This window comes from Mauremys reevesii, linkage group 2, assembly GCF_016161935.1.
Source record: "Mauremys reevesii isolate NIE-2019 linkage group 2, ASM1616193v1, whole genome shotgun sequence".
Classification (NCBI taxonomy): Eukaryota; Metazoa; Chordata; order Testudines; family Geoemydidae; genus Mauremys; species Mauremys reevesii.
The window spans coordinates 124,240,420-124,255,226 of NC_052624.1; the positions used below are offsets into that span (position 1 = coordinate 124,240,420).

Consider the following 14,807-nt stretch of genomic DNA (forward strand, 5'->3'; position numbering starts at 1 on the left):
CCTAGTCAAGAGTAAATTAGTATTTAAAATATCCTGTAACAATTGTATATCACCTGTTTTGATTTATAGAACCCTTGCAGATGCATTTTTTAAAAGTAAAAAAATTAAAATTAAGTGCCTGTCTGAAGCAAGACTTCTCTCAATTTGGAAGTAAACTCACTGATAAAAGATAAGCATGTATTCAGCCTTTAGATGGAAAGGTGTTAGCGGTACTCATCATACATATAATTTATAGAATTACTAATTTATATAAACTTGTCATGATAGCAAATCCATTGCAATATTAATTAAAAGAAGCAAAGCACCAACCCCTATAATTAAAATTCTTCTGACTTTTTTGTAACTGCTCAATCTCCCAAATCTCGCAAGGGGATAGTCTTCAGGCAGGCTATGCCTGACTTTAACAAAAGTCTTTTAGGTTCCAATGTAATAAAGTAAGGACACTTTAGCAACGACAGTAAAGAAAACTTGAATGACAAAGCTAATCAGGTAACAACAAAATGGGTTAGACAACAGTTGCCTGAAGCTGAGATTTATAAAAAGAAAACTCCTGTCCCAAGAGTTAAAATGCTTGTCAGTGGGGGATTAGTATACTCTTGGGAAAAAGAACATCTCACTTTTAAGCAAATAGATAATTTTCCCTAAAAAGTTGGATGCATGTTTTATTATACAGTACCATTTAAAAACCTTTTCATCGGATGACTTGGAAAAAGACTAATGTAGTGCTCCTCTTTAAAAAAGGGGAGGAGGAGGATCCGGGGAACTACAGGCCAGTCAGCCTCACCTCAGTCCCTGGAAAAATCATGGAGCAGGTCCTCAAGGAATCAATTCTGATGTACTTAGAGGAGAAGAAAGTGATCAGGAACAGTCAGCATGGATTCAAGTCATGCCTTACTAACCGAATTGCCTTCTATGATGAGATAACTGGCTCTGTGGATGAGGGGAAAGCAGTGGACATATTATTCCTTGACTTTAGCAAAGCTTTTGATATGGTCTCCCACAGTATTCTTGCTGGCAAGTTAAAGTAGTAAGGGCTGGGAATGGACTATAAGGTGGATAGAAAACTGGCTAGATCGTCGGGCTCAACAGGTAGTGATCAATGGCTCCATGTCTAGTTGGCGGCTGGTATCAAGGAAAGTGCCCCAAGGGTCGGTCCTGGGGCCGGTTTTGCTCAATATCTTCATTAATGATCTGGAGGATGGCGTGGACTTCACCCTCCGCAAGTTTGCAGATTACACTAAACTGGGAGGTGTAGTAGATACCCTGGAGGGTAGGAATAGCATACAGAAGGACCGAGACAAATTAGAGGATTGGACCAAAAGAAATCTGATGAGGTTTGACAAGTGCAGAGTCCTGCACTTAGGATGGAAGAATCCCATGCACTGCTACAGACTAGGGACCAAATGGCTAGGAAGCAGTTCTGCAGAAAAGGACCTAGGGGTTACAGTGGATGAGAAGCTGGATATGAGACGACAGTGTGCCCCTGTTGCCAAGAAGACTAACAGAATTTTGGGCTGTATAAGTTGGGGCACTGCCAACAGATCAAGGTACAAGATCATTCCCCTCTATTCAGCATTGGTGAGGCCTCATCTGGAGTACTGTATCCAGTTTTGGGCCCCACACTACAAGGAGGATGTGGAAAAATTGGAAAGAGTCCAGCGGAGGGCAACAAAAATGATTAGGGGGCTGGAGCACATAATTTATGAGGAGAGGCTGAGGGAACTGGGATTGTTTAGTCTGCAGAAGAGAAGAATGAGGAGGGATTTGATAGCTGCTTTCAACTACCTGAAAGGGGGTTCCCAACGAGGATGGATCTAGACTGTTCTTAGTGATACCAGATGACAGAACAAGGAGTAATGGTCTCAAGTTGCAGTTGGAGAGGTTTAGGTTGGATATTGGGAAAAACTTTTTCACTAGGAGGGTGGTGAAGCAGTGGAATGGGTTACCTAGGGAGGTGGTGGAATCTCCTTCCTCAGAGGTTTTTAAGATCAGGCTTGACAAAGCCCTGGCTGGGATGATTTAGTTGGGGATTCTGCATTGAGCAGGGGGTTGGACTAGATGACCTCCTGAAGTCTTTTCCAACCCTGAAATTCTATACCTTCCACATCTTCAGGGGAAGCTGCCTTCTTTTGTCTTCTTCCCCTTGTTTATTTGTGCTCAGCCCTAAATTTTGGGCCAGCAAGAAAAACTGGCCAAACTCATCATCACACCTGAAAACCAGTCTTTAAAATGTACTGCATATCTTCAAGACTGATTTTTAAAAGGCTTGTAACTTAATCAACACAAAACCAATTTTCAGCATTTCTCTTTAATGTGAGCTATTTCCATACTACAATTCAACTTCCTATCATTTTTACTGTTGAAAGTAATCAAAATAATATTCCAGTATTTTTGTTTTGTTTTTCCACTCTCAAATTGGCTGAATCATTTTTTGCTTAAACTTTCCATAAAATATTTACCTTCAGGCAAAGATTGAGCTTGAAAAATTTAATCCCAAAAGGTGAAATTCAAGATGTTATAAGCAACTGAAAGCAGTTACAAAGCTATGGCAGTCACCTCTCCCATTATACTGGAAGAGACTTTATGCACTATCCAAATTTTAGATTAAAACCCAGCAGGTGACGTGCCTAATTCTGGGTTTTACTGGAACAAATAAGTTCCTTATATAGCTGCATCAGAAAAAGGACAAACCTGAGACATGTTCCTGGGAAATATTAGAATGAATTTTAAGTTGTTTCACTGTTCAGGAAATAATCACTAAATAAAAAGGTTGCATGTATATGTACTTGCATATATTAAGAATAAGGGCTAGTGACCCATTGTAAATTAAATGCAACTTCAGCAGTCATTTTTTTAAAATCTTGGCATTAAAGATTACCTATTATTTTGTTCACTATTGTACTCTAATTTATTTGTTTACTAGCAGCTAGATAACTTAAAGAAATTGAAAAACAGCTCTACTGAACATACAAATCTAAGTACATTTCCACATGTCTGATACCTACCTTGCTGTACTGTAAGCTGGCAAGGATGACATTTTCCCACATGGCACACCTGAGCACAGTTATGCCTACCACAATTTAAAGTATTCCCACATACATTAGAACAATGAATTGTGGTGGACTGGCCACAGCGAACTGAATGACTGTAGATAAATATGATACTGTAGTTAGTATAGTATCTTTTAGCCGGATTTATGTATTTCACATATTTATATATACAAATAACCCCTTTCCAATATATGCTGCAACATTCAAAGTAAACAAGTGCTATTTGTTAATGACAGATACATAATTCTGTTCAGAAATAATGCTGTGGCCTTAGACACTTCTTACATCGCAACATAAAGAAAAGTGTTTGACGTCACACTAACTGGGTGTAGTGTAGTATTTAAAATGCAGAATATAATTTTGCACTTGATTTGATATTCTGGGGGGAAACAGTGCCTTGAAATATTTGAATTTCTTTTAAATGTGGTCTTACTCTGAATTTGCTGAGTTTATAATGCTTGGTTTTGGGATAGTTACATAGGCATAAGTTAAGGCAGTAAAACAATGAGCCTTCATGTCTACATCCTGTAAGACATTAGCTTGAGCAGTTAGTATAAGGCTTTGAGGCCCATGGCCTAGGCAAGAGCAAGTTACCAGACAGTTACTCTGAGTTTTGAGGGAACTGGGAAAGGTGTGAAATTTTAATACTAGGCCTGATTTTGGGACAAAAACCTATCAAACTTCAGAGCATTAACTAGAAATTCTTAAGTAATCAATATAATACACCATCTATCAGGCAACATCTGTAATTTTATTTTACTCTTAAATTAGATACATTCTCTAAGCTTTAATTTTTTGTCTGGGATATATACAAAGGGTAGTAATGCTAATATTATAGTGTCCTAGTTGTGAAATCCACTGATTACAGAATTCTAGATGCACTGCTTTTGCACAATTTGGTAACTGACTTTACTCTTTCACTCATCTTGAATCCATATCCTATGTCTAGATGAATGGGGTGTGTGTGCGTGTGCGTGTTTTTAAATGGCTAGGTATAGTACCACAGGAACAAGTTGCAGACTGGACAACTTGAAAACCGAAATGGATCTGGAATTCTGAGTGAAATTAATGGCACTATAAGAAATGAGAGTGAATTACACATCCTCTTCCAGGTTAGCCTGCTAACAAGCTGATCTCAAACCATGACTATAACTGTATCCACGGAATGGCAGCTGTTTTTAATCTTTTTTTACATCTCAAAAATAACCACTTTAAAATCATGTTTGCATATGCACCCCGTATTCTGGATGCTGAGATGATAGTCTAAAAATGCTAAACTTTACATGACTATATATGCTGATGTAAATAGTGCAAAAAACAGTCATCTGGTATCATGAAATCCAGGACTAAGCATATCCTTCCTAATCTTTAGTACCAAACTGGAATAAAATTCCTTCCATATTTCACCCTGTGGAATAGGTTCAATAGCATTTTGTGAGAAGGAAGTGGATTTCCTGCAGTTCCCCCTGACCTCCAAATTCTGCAGTATTCAAGAGCTGTCTCAAGCGGGACAATTTGACTGGACAATTTGATAAGACTTTCAAAACGAATTTTGTAGCTTTGGACACAGTAACGTAGGACTAGAAGAGACTTCCTGGGTCACCAAGTCCAGTCTCCCACGATCAGAGGTAACCCCTTCAAGTAAATTTATGAATGGGATTATCAAGCTCCTACTTAAAACTAATAAAGTGCTTTGGCCCCCACTACTCCTTTTGAAAGGCTGTTCCAGAATCACACTCCTCTGATGGTTAGAAACCTTCTAATTTCAGCCTAAATTTATTCATGACCAGTATATACCCATTATTTCTTGTACCAAATTGGCCACTGGCTTAAACAGCTCTTCTCCCGCCTTGGTGTTTATGGTCTATAAATACATCAGGGTGTAATCATCCGCCCCCCCCCCCCCGCCCCTGCATTTTGCTAGGCTAAACAAGCCAAGCTCTTTTAGTCTCCATTCCCCTTCTCTGTATCTGTTGCAGTTTGAACTCATCTTTCTTGAGCATGGGGAGCTAGAATTACACATAGTATTCCAGATGAGGTAATAATTCTTTAGAAATACTTCATCTGATACACCCTAGGATTGCATTTTCCAGTTTTATGGCTGCATCATGCTGATGGCTCAGCCATTCTGCAATCAAATTAATATTCCCAGGTCTTTCTCATAATCTGCTGTTTCCAACTGATGAGCCCCCCAACTTATAACAGGAATTCTTATTTGCTCAACAATGTCGAACCAAGATTATTATAGGCCAATGGGGAGATACTGAGCACTCTTGAACTTATGTCTATAAATACTGGCTGGTTTGTTGCCTGTTGTCTTCGTCTTCCCTTTATGAGAGAAAAAGGTAAAGGAACGATTGAAATGTGACATTGTTTTCCTTAATAAGATTAGGTACCATCTCCCCTAAAAGCTTCCCATCTTTATATATTAGGTTCTCATGCTTTTTCCAAAGATCAGGCGCTGTCAGCCATCTATATCTGCAGCATCTACCATGGAGGCAATTGTGTTTGCTGGAGCATCACATTCTTTAAAAAGTGTATTTGCACTTAGTGCTGAACTAGCTCCAAACTTTCACAGATGAGTTTTTTAAAAATCTGCATGTTTCTTCTAGGATGGGAAAGGTTTTTTTGTTTTATATAAAGAGCATGAACAGGTATTTTATTACACAGAACTCATTCATTTCTATTACAGGTAGTTTGCTTCAAGGACTTATGTATCTACCTACCCACTCAGCACTTGGAAGAACAGTCTATGGATGGTGCCCTTTGACATAGCACCACTACCACCAGACAAAGAAAAACGTGAGGACTTCAACCTGGAGTTTCTACAAATCATAGGTTTCAGAGTAGCAGCCGTGTTAGTCTGTATCCGCAAAAAAAACAGGAGTGCTTGTGGCACCTTAAAGACTAACAAATTTATTTAAGCATGAGTTTTCATGAGCTACAGCTCACTTCTTCGGATGCATAGAATGGAACACACAACAGGGGGTAATTCAATACCAGAATTCATTCTGAGGGAGAGAAATGGTCACTGAACTAAAATTTGGTGGCTGCCTAGTGCAAGTTGTGATGCTTTCAGGCCAGATAAAAGACGGTTACTCACCGTTGTAATTGTTGTTCTTCGAGATGTGTTGCTCCTATCCATTCCAGTTAGGTGTGCACGCCGTGCGTGCACGGCTCTTCGGAACATTTTTTCCCTAGCAACTCCGGCGGGCCGGCTGGGCGCCCCCTGGAGTGGCGCCGCTATAGCGCTGGATATATACCCCAGCCGGCCCGTCCGCTCCTCAGTTCCTTCTTGCCGGCTACTCCGACAGTGGGGAAGGAGGGCGGGTCTGGAATGGATAGGAGCAACACATCTCGAAGAACAACAGTTACAACGGTGAGTAACCGTCTTTTCTTCTTCGAGTGATTGCTCCTATGCATTCCAGTTAGGTGATTCCCAAGCCTTACCTAGGCAATGGGGTCAGAGTGAGACGTGGCAGAGTGTAAGACTGCTGAGCCGAAGGCTGCATCGTCTCTGGATTCTTGCACCAACGCGTAGTGGGAAGCGAAGGTGTGGACAGAAGACCAGGTGGCCGCTCTACAGATGTCCTGGATGGGTACATGGGCCAGAAAGGTGGCAGACGAGGCTTGCGCTCTCGTAGAGTGAGCGGTGAGGCGGCGTGCTGGCACGCGAGCAAGCTCGTAGCATGTGCTGATACACCCAGGAGGAAATCCTTTGGGAGGAGACCGGCTCGCCCTTCATGCGATCAGCAACCGCTACGAACAGCTGGGGCGAACGCCGGAAGGGCTTCGTCCGCTCTATATAAAAAGCGAGGGCCCTGCGGACGTCCAGGGTGTGAAGCTGTTGCTCATGAGGTGAGGCGTGCGGCTTCGGGAAGAAGACCGGAAGGAAAATGTCCTGGTTGAGGTTGAAGGCCGACACCACCTTAGGGAGGAAGGCCGGGTGTGGTCGAAGCTGCACCTTGTCTCCGTAGAAGACAGTATACGGTGGACCAACGGTTAGGGCACGGAGCTCAGAAACTCGTCTTGCTGACGTTATAGCGACGAGAAAGGCCGTTTTCCACGAGAGAGAGAGAGAGCAGGGAGCACGTGGCCAGGGGCTCGAAGGGTGCTCCCATAAGCTTGGCCAGAACTAGGTTTAAATCCCAGGACGGGGTAGGACGTCATATCGGCGGGTACAAGCGGTCCAGGCCCTTAAGGAAGCGGGAAACCATCTGGTTGGAAAAGATGGACCGACCTCCTATGGATGGACGAAAGGCGGACACGGCTGCCAGGTGTACCTTCAAGGAGGAGACCGCGAGTCCTTGTTCCTTAAGGGACCAGAGGTAGTCCAGGATCGTAGGAATAGGGACCAGGAAGGGATTAAGGCCTCTGTGATCACACCAGAGCGCAAAACGCTTCCATTTCGCGAGGTAAGTTGAGCGAGTGGAAGGCTTCCTGCTTTCCATCAGGACTTGCTGCACCACCGCCGAACAGTCCCGCTCCGCGTGGGTCAACCACGCAGGTACCAAGCTGTAAGATGGAGGGACTGTAGGTCCAGGTGGCGGAGCCTGCCGAAGTCCTGTGTGATGAGGTCCGGCCATAACGGAAGGGGAATGGGATCCCGAACAGAGAGCTCGAGCAGCAGAGTGTACCAGTGCTGCCGTGGCCAGGCCGGAGCGACGAGAATGAGGCGGGCCCTGTCCCTCCAAAGCTTGAGTATCACCCAGTGTATGAGTGGGAACGGAGGGAAGGCGTAGAGGAGGTGATCCGTCCAGGAGCAGAGGAATGCGTCCAACAGGGAGCCTCGGGAGCGACCCTGGTAAGAACAAAACTGGTGGCACTTCCTGTTCTCCTTGGAGGCAAACAGGTCTATCTGGGGAAACCCCCACCTTCGGAAAATTGTGAGCGCCACATCTGGACGAAGGGACCACTCATGGGCGAGGAACAACCTGCTGAGATGGTCGGCCAGTGTGTTCTGCACTCCTGGAAGAAAGGACGCTGCCAGGTGAATCGAGTGGGTTACACAGAAGTCCCACAGGAGCATCGCTTCTGTGCAAAGCAGGGAGGAACGGGCTCCGCCCTGCTTGTTGACATAGAACATCTCCGTCGTGTTGTCCGTGAACACCGCCACACAGCGCCCTTGCAGATGGGTGCGGAAGGTGTGGCACGCCAAGCGGATCACTCGCAGCTCCCTGACGTTGATATGAAGGGAGAGCTCTCGGGGCGACCAGAGACCCTGGGTGTGTAGGTCGCCAAGGTGAGCCCCCCATCCCAACGCTGAGGCATCCGTGGTCAGGGTGACGGATGGGCGAGGAGGGCGGAATGGGACTCCTGCACACACGACCTCTGGGTCCAGCCACCAGTTGAGCGAGCCGAGGATTGGCTTCGTGACCGTGACTACCATGTCCAGAGGGTCGCGGTGCGGACGGTACACCGACGCCAGCCAAGTTTGAAATGGGCGAAAGCGCAGCCTCGCGCACGTGGTCACAAACGTGCAGGACGCCATGTGGCCCAGGAGGTGCAGGCAGGACCAAACCGTTGTCATGGGAAAAGCGTGCAGGTCCCGGATGATGGAGACCATCATCTGGTGCCGAGGTCGAGGGAGACAGGCCCTGGCCAAACTGGAGTCCAGGACCGCTCAGATGAACTCCACCCTTTGTGATGGAGTTAAAGTGGACTTCTCGGCGTTTATGAGAAGGCCCAGGTACCGAAACAGGGCCAGGATCTCGGCCATTTGACCTGCCACTAGCTGTCGAGATGGCCCGCGCACCAGCCAGTCGTCGAGATATGTGTAGACGTGCATGCGACGACGGCGGAGGGCGGCGGCAACCACTGCCACGCACTTGGTGAAGACCCTCAGCGTGGTGGAAAGGCCGAAGGGTAGTACCGTAAACTGGTAGTGCGCCTCGTTGATTACGAACCGCAGGTAGCGTCGATGGGGAGGGTAAATCGCGATATGGAAGTACGCGTCCTTCATATCGAGGGCGGCAAACCAGTCTCCCGGATCCAGGGAGGGAATGATGGTCCCCAGGGTGACCATGCGAAACTTGAGCTTGAGCAGGTACCTGTTGAGCTCCCGGAGGTCTAGTAAAGGTCGGAGGCCTCCTTTCGCCTTGGGGATGAGAAAATATCGGGAATAAAATCCCCTGCCTCGCATGTCGATCGGCACCTCCTCTATGGCACCCAAACTCAACAGAGCCTCGACCTCTTGTAAGAGGAATTGCTCGTGAGAGGGGTCCCTTAAGAAGGACGGGGAAGGTGGGTGGGAGGGAGGGGGCGAAACAAACTGAAGGCAGTAACCATACTGGACCGTACAAAGTACCCAGTTGTCCGTTGTTATTTGGGACCACGCCGGGAGGAAGTGGGAAAGGCGGTTGCAAAATAATGGGGAAGGATCCGGTAAAGAGTCTGATGGGCCGTCCTCGGGCGTCCCATCAAAATGTCTGCTTAGGCCCTTGAGGGGCCTTGGAGGGCGCCTGGGCCTGGTTACGCCTGTTGCCCGACGGTCTACGGCGATTTAGGCTGCCTCTGAGACTATTATAAGGCCGTGACCTGGCCTGAGTAAATGGTCGGTATGGCTGTTGCCGGAATGACCTCCGCTGGGTAGCCAGTGTGTGCATACCCAGGGTGCGGATGGCGATTCGACCATCTTTGAGGGTCTGAATCCTTGAGTCCGTTTTCTCAGAAAAGAGACCCTGAGTGTCAAAGGGGAGGTCTTGCAAGGTGTACTGCACCTCGGGCGGCAAGGTGGAGGACTGCAACCAGGAGATGTATCTCATGGTCACTCCCGAGGCCAGAGTTCTGGCTCCTGAGTCCACCGAGTCCAGAGCGGCCTGGATGGAGGACCGGGAAGCTTTCTTGCCCTCTTCCAGGAGGGACGAGAACTCCTGTCGGGAGGCTGTTGGGACCAGCTCCGAGAACATGGACAGGGACACCAAAATGTCATAGGTATAGCGCCCAAGGAGCGCCAGTTGGTTGGCAATCCGGAGCTGGAGACCACCTGCCGAATAGACCTTCCGGCCCAACAGATCCATGCACCGTGCGTCTTTAGATTTTGGCGCTGGAGCAGGTTGCCCATGTCTCTCCCAGTCATTTACGGACTGCACCACAAGGGAGTCCGGTGTGTATATAGGTACTCGTAGCCGCTGGGAGGAACCGAGTACTTGCGTTCCACTCCGCGAGCGGTGGGAGGAACGGACGCCGGTGACTGCCAGATGGTAGTGGCATTCTTTTGTATGGTGCGGATAAAGGGTAGGGCCACCCACAGCGGGGCCTCAGCTCCAAGCACCCTGGTCACCGGGTCGTCATCCTCAGCGACCTCTGCCACGGGGAGGTCAATAGCCTGCGCCACCCGGCGAAGAAGGTCCTGGTGGGTCCGCAAGTCAATCGGAGGGGGTCCACTATAGATGCCCCCCGCCACCGCCTCGTCCAGCGAGGAAGACGAGGACAGACCCTGGACCACGGCCTCTGGAGGTGGTTCTTCCAGGGGGTGGGAAGCCGCCTCGGCCACAGGATGCTCTGCCGCTACAGGTGGCGGTGGGGCTTCACCCTGCGATGATGGAGGAGGCCTGCTGAGCGTTGCTTCCGGCACCCTGCATTCGGAGCCCTGGGGGCACGGGGGGGGAGCCCTTGAGCCTCGTGGTAGGCCCAGGGTGTCCAAAAGCCCCACTGCTGCGGACCGTGGTCTTGCCCTTGGGGGTCGGCCCGGAGATCCCCACCGATGTGCGCCTGAGAGGCGACCGAGGGTTGGCGAGAAGGCCATGGGGGGGCAGAGGCGCTCAAGGACTGCGCCGTCGATGCCACCAGTCTGTCCCTGGACGGTGCCGGGGATCGGTGCCGGTCGCCACGGTGCCGGGAGCGAGAGCAGGACCATCGACCGTGCCAGTGCCGGGAGGTCAACCGCGATCTCGACTGATGACGGTGGGAACGGCTTCGCGAGTCGCGGTGCCGGGAACGGTACCGGGAACCGGACCGCCTTCGGTACCAACGGTCTGGTGATCGGGACCGGGAACGTCTCCGGGAGTGTGACCGGTACCGCGATGCGGAGCGGGACCGGGACTGCGACCGGCGCCGAGACGGGGAGCGGTACCGAGATGGTGATCAGTGCCGGGATCGAGATCGGCGTGATGGCAAAAGTCTCCGGGATCGGGATCGGGACCTGGAACGCCATCTATCCCGTCTGTCAGGGGAAGGTGGCCTCATCAGAGCCGGCTTTCCCACTGACTATACAGCCCGCACGGGCGGAGCCGGGGGCTCGGTGCCTCTGCGAGCTCGATGAGCTCTCTCGCCGTCGAGAAAGTCTCAGGCGTCAATGGGAGAGGCAGCTCGACCGCGGTTGGCACCGGGGAGCAGGGCGGTACCGGACTCAATGGCCCTTGCGGCGCCGGAGTCAACAGAACCATGCACGGTCTGTGCACCACCGCAGCTGGTGCCGGAGGTGTCGGCGGTGGCTGGGTGAGCGGTCCCGATGCAGGTGCCTTGATAGGCTTCTGTTGCGGCTTTCGTTTCCCTGATGGCGAGAGGGAACGGTGCCGAGGCCTCGGTGCCGGCTGCTTCTTTTTAAGTGTCTCGGTGCCGGACCGGTCGAGAACCGCTGGTGCGCTCCGTGCCGAAGATGACTGCGGAGCTGCTGGTGTCAGCACCACAGGGGTAATCGCCAACTCCATTAGGAGCTGCTTCAACCTAATGTCCCGCTCCTTTTTCGTTCTAGGCTTAAACGATCTGCAAATTGGGCACTTATCTGCGCGATGGGCCTCTCCTAAACAACGCAGGCAGGAGTCATGAGGGTCCCCAATCGGCATGTGCCGCTGGCAAGCCGCACAGGGCTTAAATCCCGGTGTCTTGGGCATAAGCCCGCACCGTTCGGGAGAAGAGGGGCTAAGCCCCCCCTAATTCCACTTAATCTACCTAATTACTAACTTTACTAACTATTTTAACTGACTATATACACTAACTACACAATGAGAAACAGACAGAAGCTAGGGATGTGGAGGTCAAAGGAGCACTCCACTGTTCCAACTGCCGTCACGGGCGGGAAGAAGGAACTGAGGAGCGGACGGGCTGGCTGGGGTATATATCCAGCGCTATAGCGGCGCCACTCCAGGGGGCGCCCAGCCGGCCCGCCGGAGTTGCTAGGGTAAAAATGTTCCGAAGAGCCGTGCACGCACGGCGCGCACACCTAACTGGAATGGATAGGAGCAATCACTCGAAGAAGAACAGCTCTTGCCCAGGCTGCACGCATTAGCTAAGAACTGACAACCTCGTAGCTGGAGAGCACACCAGGTCACCTATATGTTAATTTTGTTCAAAACAGGTATTAGTCTTCTAAGAATGTATTTAGTGTTTAGACTATGAAATGCTTGTATGTTGCTATATATAGAAATCTTATAATATCTATATCCCATGTTATAAGGTAATATTGAAATGTTTGCTCTGTGACTGTAAACCCCACCTCCTCCCCCCACCAGTCAGGTGAGAAACATTACCAAGTGTGAAATACTAGTTTGCCACAAGAGGTGTTATCTACTGCCCCACAAAAGAGGCCCATAGATCCCAGACAAACCATAGTGGAACATGAGAGGACAAATACTTTTTTGATTACTCCCCCCACACCCATAAAGAGGAGACATGCATGTGAACTCGTCGCATCATCTTGAACTCTGGGTGAAGGGAATAAAAATCCCTGACAAGAAGAAACTGCATCTTTTTGTCTATTTGAACTCGGGGAGGAAAGGAGAGGACGACGGACTCTAAACTGAAGCCAGAGATCCGCAAGAGCCTCCTGGGTCTGCTCTGAAAGACACTTTGAATTAACAGATCACTACAACTCTGTCACTCTGAGGAGCTGGATAATAACTCATTTGTGTGTGTGTATGTTGGCTTGCTTTAACTTGTAAATAATTCTTATTCCTTTTTTCCTAGTTAATAAACTTTTAGATAGTTTACTACTGGATTGGCTACAGGTGTTGTCTTTGGTGCAAGATTCTAGATCACCACCAGTTTGGCCCTTTTTTGACAGTCTGCACTGAGGCAGGCACTCACAGTCATGAGCCCCTCCAGGCAGGGTGACACAAGTGATCAGGACTTTATTACATCTGCTTTGTGAAAACACAATGCAGTCCCACAGAGTAATAACGATATTATGCCTACAAACAAGGAGAGTGCTTCAAAGGGTTTGAAAGCTAAAAGCTAAATAACAATTATGAACAAAATTAATTGGGAACACAAAAATGTTAACAGACATATGAATAAAAGTTTGGAATTCTTTCAGAACACCTTATTAAATGTCCCAAAGCCATAAATCTGCCATGGAAAAATGCTAATACAAAGGGGGAGGCTCATGGCAATAACATGTTTGAATTTAAGAAATTTAGGCAATTAATAAGGGGATTTTAAATGCTATCAGTGAAGTACCTATGGCCATTTCGGTTAGAGTTTTGTGGTTAACAATAAGGAAGCATAGGAAGCATTTTTAAATGCTTCAGGAAGTAAATGGTCATAGTGGTCCTTTCTGTCTCTGACATCTATTAAGCTTCTATGTGGAAGATGTGAGGAGATGTTTCTTTGGGTATAAGTTACTTTAGGTACTGCCAGGATAGTAATGAGGATGTTTTTACACATCCTTCATCCAGTCGATGATGTGGTGAAATGAGATGAATACTATCACCCCAGCCACAAAAAGATAGGTCAAGATATTCCATAATTTTTACCTTGAGTCCTTAGTGGTTTCAAATGTAAATAGGATTATCCTAGTGTATCTAGTCCATTCACAATGGGAAAAAAAATCATGTTCATAGATTCCAAGGCCAAAAGGGACCACTGTGATAATCAGGCTATAGATTCTCCAAAATAACTCCCAGGGCATATCTTTTAGAAAAGCAACTGAAATTGATTTTAAAATGGTCACTGATTTAGAATCCACCACAACCCTTGCTAAATTGCTCCAGTGATTAACTACCTTCACTGTTAAAAATGTATGCCCCATTTTCAGTCCGAATTTGTCTAACTTCAATTGGATCATGTTATACCCTTCTCTGTTAGACTGAAAGACCCATTATTACATATTTGTTCCCCAAGTAGGTACTTACAAATTGTATTATCAAGTCACCACTTAGCCTTCTCTTTGTTGAGCAACCTAACTGAGGACAGGGCTTTGTTCTCTTTAGTCTGTATGGAGGTATGAGTTGTGTCACAATAATCCTCCAGCTGATCTGAGTCATCAAATTAACTAAACACCCTGTTGAAATATCTCTATAATTTCATATAGTAGATTAAATTGAGACTGATAGCAGATGTGTGACAGAATTTGAATAGACGTCCATTTGGCTGCACTGAAATTGTCAGCACCAGCTCCTGACAGATTTGGAGCAAGAGGTGCCACACATATTTGAAGCATAGGAGACAGGCTTTGTGACAGGACAGTGATTTGACCAGCTAGAGATGAAGTCACCAATACAGACAAAGTTGTGAGGTGATAGTCATCAGATTGCATGAGCTGAGGCTGAGATTCAGAGGTCTGTATTAGTAAACACTGTCAGAACTAGAGTCTTTGAAAAGTCAACAGTAAAAATCAAGGTTAGAAGAGGTATGGCTGAACCAACAGATCCACTTTTCCATGGTGGCAGCAGCTGTGAAAGGGCATTCACCTAACGTTAGTGGTGAAAAACGTTAGACACAATAGAAGGTTGTTATACTTGCTCTGAAGATATATAGTGCCCAGTAGAATTCTAAAGCTACAGGACTTTCAGTCATGAACTAACTACAGAACCAAGA

General features: G+C 47.5%; 1 protein-coding gene across 1 annotated transcript in view; it reads right to left on the minus strand.

Moving 5' to 3' along the window:
• LOC120397510 (transcriptional repressor NF-X1-like) overlaps positions 1 to 14,807 on the minus strand; it is a 225,903-nt gene that overhangs the window by 134,554 nt on the left and 76,542 nt on the right. Inside the window, 1 exon segment of the mRNA XM_039523454.1 lies at positions 3,006 to 3,145. Within this exon segment, the coding sequence (XP_039379388.1) occupies positions 3,006 to 3,145 (140 nt within the window).